At 35.5% G+C, this 9,782-nt stretch overlaps 1 protein-coding gene across 10 annotated transcripts in view; it reads left to right on the top strand.

Moving 5' to 3' along the window:
* The first annotated feature begins 1,112 nt into the window (after positions 1 to 1,112).
* The window catches only part of LOC18446812 (disease resistance protein RPM1), a 27,452-nt gene continuing 18,782 nt past the window's right edge, over positions 1,113 to 9,782 (top strand). Inside the window, exons 1-3 of one of the 10 annotated variants that reach the window (XM_088861076.1) lie at positions 1,113 to 4,118; positions 4,639 to 4,733; positions 5,277 to 5,516. In XM_088861076.1, coding sequence (XP_088717202.1) covers positions 1,168 to 3,909 — 2,742 coding nt within the window. In that variant the 5' untranslated portion in view covers positions 1,113 to 1,167 and the 3' untranslated portion in view covers positions 3,910 to 4,118; positions 4,639 to 4,733; positions 5,277 to 5,516. Of the gene's footprint in view, positions 4,119 to 4,634; positions 4,779 to 5,166; positions 5,517 to 9,782 lie in introns of those variants that run through there. The other 9 variants (XM_088861065.1, XM_088861072.1, XM_088861068.1 and 6 more) reach the window with 9 other exon arrangements.

The raw sequence follows: 9,782 nt of genomic DNA, 5'->3' as shown, positions 1-9,782 counted from the left end.
TCTATATAAATTTTTCCCCTCATTATATACTTTCCCTTTAATGACATATCGGCCAAATGCTTAATCTCCTCTCAATTAATGTTTTTAAAATATAATTTTTAATTAATTAGAATCAAAATTTTATTTTTTGGAATATAATTTTTAATGATTTTCAAGTTAAAAATTAAAATTTTAAAATATAATTTTAAAATATTTTAAAATTAAAACCATTTTAATACTCTAGTGATAACTCAAGAGAACTGCTATATAAAGATTGGTGATCCAAATCCAACCTAGCTAGTTCACCCAACCGAACGGGATATATTCAAAATGAAGCTAAGGCACCTTTTAGGAGCATAATAAACCAAGGGACGCAATGGATCAACAACGGTTAAGTATGATCAATAAGTGTCATTTTTTGAAGAGTAATGATCTTATAAGACTCTCTTCTATCCATGTATGTAGGATTTCAAGAAATTATCATTAAATTTAGTATGGATTTCTAGAAAAATTATCACATAGGTGTGGGATTTGACTTTTTTAGAGATCTGTACTAAATTTATTGATGATCCTTTAGGGTTCTACACATATGGGTGGGATAGGGTCTTATAGGATGTTTTTTTTTTGTTAAATTATAAATTTCATAATTAAGTATAAAAAAAAGTTTTTGGGCCATAAAAAAATCAATATTTTAAGAGAAATAATCTTATAAGACCCTCCCCTACTCATGTGTGTACGACTCCAAAGAATCACCATTAAATTTGGTGTGGATCTCTATAAAAGTCAACTCTCACATTCATGTAGTAATTTTTATAGAGATATGTGTCAAATTTAATGGTAATCTTTTAAGTGAGGGAGGGTCCTATAAGTTCATTCTTCATATTTTTAATCTCAATGATTGTCAATCCAAATAACTTATCAAAATAGGAATTGGTCGGGACCGAACTGTTTTTAGAATGATGTATATATATATATATATTTTTTTTTTAACCTCGTCTAATATTTTTTTTAGGTCTCTTAAAATCCCCATACTATAATTTCTTTTTTTTTTTTTTTGGAGCACTAATTTGAGCCGACCCATAATACCAAATACTGACCACACAAATTTATAGGTTGACAATTAGCTCTAATCTGGATTTAGAACCCTGAAGAAAAACTAGCAGACTTGCAAGTGAGAAAGAGAGGGGGATGGCAAGTTCTCAGATGAAGAAACTGGATGATTTGTTCAACCAAGAAGCATGTCTTCTGTACGGGGTTCACAGAGACATCGCCTGGCTCGATATCGAGCTCAAGAACGTGCGTGTTTTCTTGGATGGCGCAGAAAGGAGTGGAGATGAACTCATACAGGAGTGGATGAATCAAGTTAGAGAATTGGCATACGATGTTGAAGATCTCATCGACCAATTCACCATTCAAATGAAGAGCCAACGCCCATGCTTCAGCAAGAAGCTTATTGCTTGCTATCGATTTCGATCTGAAATCAAAGGTGTAAAGGCACTTACCCGAAGCATCATGAAAAGGAGATCTGTGTTCCAAATTCAAATAAAAGCAGAAGAACGTGCAATTTCAAATTCTTACAGTGGAGATCTTCTGCCATTTGATTTGATCAAGGAGGCAGATGGGTTGCGCAAAGACGAAGATGCCGCAAAACTGGTAGAATTGTTGGTGACGGAAAGTTCAAAACTTGAGGTGATGTCAGTGGTGGGGATGGGTGGTATAGGAAAAACCACTCTAGTTAAGAAAGTGTATGATCAAGAGAAGATTAAGAAGCACTTTGATTCCCGTTCTTGGGTAACTGTGTCAAGATCCGCTACCATATTGGGGCTTTTGAAAACCATGTTAAAAGGGTTTTACAAAGATAGCTCAGAGGATACTGAAACAATCGACTCTATGGACAGCGAGAAGGAGCTATATTTGTGCCTGACCTCCTATTTACTATATAAGAGGTTTCTCTTGGTTTTAGATGATGTATGGAGCGAAGATGTTTGGAAGAGAATGATAATATCCTTGCCGGACAGAGAAAATGGAAGCAGGATTATCTTGACAACTCGATTGAGTTCTTTCGTGTTCCAGCTTGGGGTGGTGAACCATATCCACGAGCTTCGAGTTCTTCCAGAGGACGAGGCATGGTCCTTGTTCTGTGACAAGGCATTTCGAAAAAATGGCTTGGAAAAAGTTCCTGAAGAATTGGAACGGGTGGCGCAACTCATTGTGGATGACTGTGAGGGCCTTCCTCTTTCAATTTCGGCTATAGGAGGTATACTTTACAAGAGAAAATTGGAATTAGCAGAATGGACCAAAGCGCTAAGGAGTCTCAATTCGGAGTTGGCTAATAATCCCTCAACGGAAAGGGTATGGGGAATTCTTTCTTTATGCATTAATGATTTGCATCACCTCCTCAAGAATTGCTTCCTATATTTATGCTTGTTTCCAAAAGATTGTGAGATGAGCATAAAAATGTTAATTAGATTATGGATCGGGGAAGGATTCGTTGTTGCAAGTGAAGAAATGACCATGGAGCAAGTGGCGATGGTATATATTAAGGAGTTGATTGACAGAAACTTGATCCAAGTGTCCCGTGTGAATGCTTCTGGGCTAATTCGAGCATGTCGTGTCCATGATATTATGCGTAGTCTTGCTCTCTCCATGTCTGTGAGTGAGAAGTTTGGCGAAATTTCAACGAGCATCACCACCACCACAATATATTCCAAGACTCGGCGCCTCTCAATCCAAGAGCCCCCAAAATGTATCGAAGTTTGCACTGATAAACCACATCTCCGTTCTCTTCTCACTTTCAAAGTGGGGCATTTGCCGGATACCTTGTCTTCTATCTTACCCAAGTTAAGATTGTTGAGGGTATTGGATTTGGGGGGTGTTCTTCTCCAGAACTTACCTAATGAAGTAGGAAATTTAATTCATCTGAGGTACTTAGGATTGATGAATACAGGGATCCAGGAGCTTCCCATGTCTTTGCTAAAACTTCAAAGACTTGAAACCTTGGATTGTAGAGGGACTAATTTGGATCATGTTCCCAGTGAGATCTCAAGCCTGCATAATTTAACTCATCTGCTCATATACAAAAGAAAAGCTTCCCATACGGAATTCTGGATTCAGGTGCTCTCAACTGGTAAATTTTCCGTCCATGAGGAATATGTGCCATTCAATGTTAGTGTTGGGAGATTAACAAGTCTTCGCACTTTGAAGCATGTAAGAGTTGACTTAACTGTTTTTAAAGAGTTGGGAGAGTTGAACCAACTTGAGAAACTCAAGATCCAATTAGTGAATGTGGAAGATGGACATGAGTTATGGGGATCCCTCCAAAGAATGAGAAACCTTCGATCCCTGTATTTATCGTCAATGGATGTACAAAACCCTGTTTCCCTAGAATCAATGCCTTCCCCCCTTTCCCTACCTCCTCTCAATCAACTGTGTCTGAATGCCATTTTGGTGAAGTTACCCATGTCATTGTGCTCCCTTAGGAGCCTCAGAATGTTGGCGTTAGTTTCTTGTGCACTAATCGAAGACCCACTTGTAGCCTTGCAGTCATTACCAAATCTGATGTTTCTTATGCTCTTCAAGGCATATAAAGGGAATATAATGGGACGTGATGGTGTCCGGGAATTTCCTAATCTTAAGACTCTCTCTCTCATTCACTTAGAAGAACTGGAAGGGTTGGAGGGAATGCAGGAAGGATGCATGCCACTTCTCCAAGTCATTACAATCGTCGGCTGCAAGAAGTTGAAAATGTTGGATCACAGCTTCAGATACCTTACTTCACTTCAAAATCTAGACTTTGGAGATATGCCAATTGATTTCTTAAGAAGGTTGCATCCTGTTTCAGGAGAAGACTATCACAAAGTCCACCACGTTCCCAGTATCAAATTATATTATCTGGATAATGAAAAGTATGTGTACATGAATCTAAAGTGATTCATGGGAAGTTGGGAGGGTCCATGAGAAGCGCACGTGGTGACCCCAATGCCTATTTCTTTCACTTCCTTATAGCTTTGTACCTGTTCTTCATAAATGAAAATTTCAGCAAATCACCAGAGATGATAACGACTGATGAGAACGCAACAAATTACAGCAGACTCAATTTTTGCTTGTTCCACAACACTGAGCTGAGGACTGGTTAAGTTGTAAGATTTATGTTTCTGGTCCTCTTTCCTTAATCTTTTCACTTAACTATTTAATGTCATCCAGTTGTGATTTTCTTCCATGAGATATGCCTCTGCTTTTAGGTTTTCTTACCTGGCTTGAATGCTGAGAGAGAGAGAGAGAGAGAGAGAGAGAGAGAGAGAGAGAGAGAGAGAGAGAGAGAGAGAAGGGTGATCTCCTGATGTAGCAGCAAATCAAGGTGGACATGGAATTTACCATACTAAGACTTGAAAGAAAAGCTTTCTTAGTTGTGGACCTTCCAAAGTCCAGATATTTACAGGATGACCACCCCCCTCCCCCAAGAAAAACGCCCTTTCTCCTCTCCAAGGCATGGAAATGGAAAAACCTAATGAAGAATCACTACAAATTCAAACACATCTCTAGTAGTAAACTTGATTGAGGAAACTTATCATGGAAATCTCAGTGGTTTTTTAATATAATGTGTGTATGTAATAATTTATATCGTTCTTCTGATTCTTTGATTGTTGCAAATGGAGACAGGTGAACCCTTAATGAATGGAGATAGCAGGAGAATTTGTAACGAGAAAAAATTATCTGACTGTTGATGAAGGATTGAAGCAGCCTTTTGCTGAGAGGTTCATTTAATTCTGTACCTTACGGTTTCTCTCAACCCTGAACTTGTAAGATTTTAAGTTTGAAGACACATACTTTCTATCATTCTTTTACTGTTTTTCATGGATGGCTGCTTGTTTAACACCTGTTTCCTAATATAAGATGTTTTGAATTGATTAACCCAGCTCTCATCCATTGAAGGAATTTCTAAATCATGCACATTTGAAAGCATGAATCATATATTGTCTAATTTGAAGACACATGCTTTTCTGTCATTCTTTGACTGATTTTCATATATAGCTGCTTCCTTAACTCTTGCTACTTAATACAAGATGGTTTGAATCAATTAACCCAGATTTTGTTCAATGGAAGGAATTACGATGTCTGGCACCTTGAGAGTATGTATCTTATATTGCCTGATTTTCAATGATGGCTGATTATCTCTGCCCTGCCCAGATGAAAAACAAAAAATCTTGTTTCCCTATTGTAGCAGCAGGAGCAGAGTTGTGGAAATTTAAAGAGTGACCTGTCCAATCGGGTGTTTAAAATTTGCGATATTGCCGCAGGTAGAGCAAGGACATATGGATTAAGGGTATTGCAGATGTATTGGAAATACCGGAAGGTATAGCAAGGAGTCAAGGACCAGGGTTTGCAGAGAGTCCTCGTGGTGATTCTAAAGGGTTATAAGGATTTTGCAGAGCAAGGAATGAGGGTTGTTTAGAAAATCCAGGCCTAAGGGCCAGTTTGGATGGAAGATAAAAAACAAAGCTTCACAATAAAAATTTTCTTTTTACCTGAATTAAAAAGTCGTTTTTTATTTATTTTATCTCAACTGCAGACTGTTTGGATGTGTATGTGAAAATATTAGAAGATCTTAAAAGGACATAAATCTTGTCGGTAAGACAGCTGAAATAAGAGAATTGGAGCTTGTTTTGGCCAATCTACAACCAAAATCATCATCTTTTGCTCATTGTTTTCAAAATCTTCATTTTGTAATTTGTCTATTCAAAATTTCCTCATGGTCTGTAATTTCCCAAAATTTTAATTTGGATTCATGGGAAAGTCGAAGAATCTGGAAAAACTAAAATAATATATGGCCCTATATTATGGATATAAAGAGCATGGATACCCATTTTAAATATGTTCTCTACCAAGTTCTGGCCAAACTTAGCAGAATTTCAACACCACACTATTGCATCAGCTATAAAATTCATCTCCCATCATATAGGCAATGATCAGACTTTTCCAAACTAGGGTTTTTGGAGTCTTTTCTGTCAGACTTTGAGGAGTTTCGATGGCCAGCTCCTTTGTTGAATTGCAAGCCATGGATAGTGTACAGGAAAATATTGGATTTGAGGATTTGATCACTGTTAGAGTTTTGGAGATATTTTGAGCACGAGGCATGGGGAGGGAGGGAGGAGGACATATCTATGCCAATAGGGGGAGCTAGATGGTTTTGCAAAGTTCCAAAGGGGTTATCCTTGGCTTGTCTAACTGTCTTTAGAACAAGGATGTAAGGGCATGAGGAGGGAAAAACTACCAATAGGTTGTCACTTAAAATGAAAAGTGTAACAACTAGATGCCACCAAAAATGAACAAACGTTTAGGTTATGCTTCATGCCATCAAATTTTGATCAAATAGTTAAAATACATGCCAGTGTAACTGTCTTGATAGTGCAGAATGACATATCAAGATTCCTATAGCTGATCCCAAATACCTGGAAAAAGGCTAGCATAATGATGATGTATACTACATAATATGTCACACAAAAAATATACAAATATTTATGAAGACTTAAAATGACCAAATAGCCCCTGAAATATGGAAGGGGTATTTTTTGTTATTTTTACTATTAAAAATATTGTTTACATTTTTATATGGTATGTGATAGCATCAAGTAGATACACCACTTCAACTTAATCCTATTTTGTAAAAAAAGAATAAAATTAAATAATAACATACATTTTTAACTATCTGGTACAGATATGAAGAATAATAGGTTTAGGTGACAATATATATATATATATATATTAAGCAAATGAAACAAGCCTATCCTAATGCTACTCTTGCTGATTTAGAAAAAAAACTTTTTGGAATATTTGCTGAACCTTCTACAGTACCGGCAACATCAGAAGAAACGGTCCAATCCGGTAATCCCTTATTACTGGAGGATTTCAGTCAAAAACCAGACTCTGAGGCCCATGCCCATTAAGCTCAAGAAAATATCCCAATTATCCATAAAGCACACCTGATATGACTCTTTCCCAATTATCCATAAAGCAGACCTGATATGACCCTTTGAATAGTAAAAAATAGGATTCCTTCACTTGATAAGACTCCTACACAGTATAAAGCAAGCAAGCACAGTAATTAGATTCCTTTTCTGATATGACTAAATATTAATCAAATCAATCCCTTGTTCTTCGAACATCAAAGCGTCCACGTGTCCCCAATAAATAGTACCATAATTGTCTTTTATACTAAAGCAAGATCCTCACCGACCGCTGTTGTTTTATTCACTGCCACATAGCATCCCATTCCACCAAGCTTTCATCACCGACACTATTAAGACTTCCTCAGTCACAAATGCAGTCTTCCTTATCTACAAAGGCATCTTCCATCATATCACCATCCTCCCAGACGAGCATCTTAGTCCACCTGGCAGCCATGACATTCGATTCCGTCTATAAAACCCCATCTCCGCTAAAGTTGAAGGGCAGAGAATAAGGAAACCTCACAACTACATCAGAAGGCCTTCTTCAACATTCCTCTCTTATTTTTCTCTGCTATTCTCTTTTTCTTTTCTACTACAATAGGCTAGCTTTCTATCAGTCCTGTATACACCGTCTACTACAAAGTCAGTAACTTTTATTCTTAACTTCATGTGTGATTGTAATTTCTCTTTTCTCCCTACTTATTGTCCATCAGAATGGAAGTTGTTTAATAGCTACTGTTTATGTCAACAGTAAGTTTCATGTAAACATAACTATTCCATTGTAACAATATGTATTGATGTTATAGTTATGAAATGCAATTGAAATTAGTTTTCAGTATTAAAATTAGAAATTCAACTCATACCTCTTGGATTATCTTAGACGTTTCTATTATTTTTGCTATCTTCATAATATTTTTATTCTTCTATTATATAGGAATTTTAAGACAATTAATTAACTATAATTATGCTTTATTCATGTTTTTAAGATAATAAAGGTTAAGATTTATGCAAAATAAATTAGGGTAGATCTTGGCGCGTTTATGGTATCAGAGCCAGCCCTGTTCACACCTGTTCACTGTCTTAGTAGAGAGTCACTAGTTTCAAGAACAACTTCATCATAGGAAATCTAAGAAAATTATCCATTAAAGAAAGTTGGTCCGAGAATTGAGGTCAGAGACACTCAAACACCCAGTCTAAAGACCGTTAAGGCCAGGAGAGCCGCTGAGGTCAAAACAGACATAAGAGGTAGTCAAGGAGGATTGTCCAGACAACACTCATCCGCAACCTAATAATGGAAAATTTTATTAGAAATCTTACGGATAAAGCGGTTGGACAAACTAGTAATACTCTAAGAATTAAGAATAAAGAAGAAGTGATTATAAATGATATTGAAAACCAAATACAAAATTGGAATATACCAAAAGTACCTATATCTAACGTATATAGAAAAGGAACATTCGATTTAAAAATAGGCTATGCTATAAAAACTGTAGAACAGACCTTGTTTGTTACTAATAACTAAGAAGACTTTCAACTTCTATCAAATAAAATATTACAAGTACATAAAAATAAAAATTATAAATATCTACATATTGGGTTAATACAAATAGCAATTAAACCATTAACAAGATTAAGACTTAATAATTCTGTTCTTGTATGCCTAAGAGATACAAGACATAATAGGTTTTCTGATTCATTACTTGGAATGGTAGAATCCAGTCTTTGTAGTGGACCAATATATTTTAATTGTTTCCCTAATTATTCTGTGTCTTTAACAGATCCTAATATATTAAATGTATTTTCTTTAAACCTTAAAACACAAGGATTTGATATGATGCAAGGATCCCAAAATATTGCAATAATTTATCGTATTTATTATACAGTCATGACAACCCTATGTCCTAATGTTCTTCAAATAAATACAAGAGGTCAAACTATACTATTCCAAACTAATATAGAAAAATCCAAAACTATAGTTCCAAAAACAATTTCTTGGTCTGACATAAGACTACTAGAATCATGGTTAATACACAATGACAACCAACCATCACAAATTCCAGTTCAAAACATTCTTGACAGGATTGTTGAACATATTAATGGGAATATCGAAATACTATTTCCAAATCACCTAAGTCGTTCTTATCAGAATGATTCAGTAGTATATGATAATCCAATAGATGAATATGTGAAATTAGAACCATCCAAAAAATCTGTCACAACATATGACAGACCACAAAGACCTACATCTAGAAATAGCCAACATCCTGAACCACAAATTCAAGGACTAGTGAGAACATCTGACTTTCAAAAAATAATGAATGATGTATTCAATCCTTATCATAAATTTATGATAGTCTACATTGATGATGTCTTAATATTCTCTGATTCTATTGATCAACATTTTAAACATATTAACACTTTTATCAATACAGTGAAACATGCTGGGTTAGTTGTTTCTGCGAAAAAACTTAATTTATTTCAAACCAAAATAAGAGTTTTAGGACATAATATTAACCTAGGTACTATTACTCCCATTGATCGATCTATTAAATATGTATATATATATATGGAAAAAACTCCTATAAGCCGGTTGGCTTACCTGTGAAAATACACCAAAAGACCCAGATTGAATCTAGGCTGATCTGACAATCACAGATGTCCGATAGTGTTTGAATTTTAAATTTTTTTTTTACATATTCAAATTACTTGAAATTTTAGGCATCTGTTTTTAAAAAATAGGTGAATCTACGAAAAATATCAAAAACATATTTTACAGGAAATAACTTGACAAAAATACCCTCGAAATGTTTTAGGGGTATTTTAGTCAATTTAATTTTTACGAATTATTTTTTTATA

The sequence above is a fragment of the Amborella trichopoda genome, chromosome 1 (assembly GCF_054954075.1).
Source record: "Amborella trichopoda isolate Santa Cruz 75 chromosome 1, AtrichopodaSantaCruz75HAP2 v2.0, whole genome shotgun sequence".
NCBI classification, from domain to species: Eukaryota; Viridiplantae; Streptophyta; class Magnoliopsida; order Amborellales; family Amborellaceae; genus Amborella; species Amborella trichopoda.
Note: the sequence above shows the minus strand (reverse complement) of the source record. Positions and strands in the feature narration are given on the sequence as shown.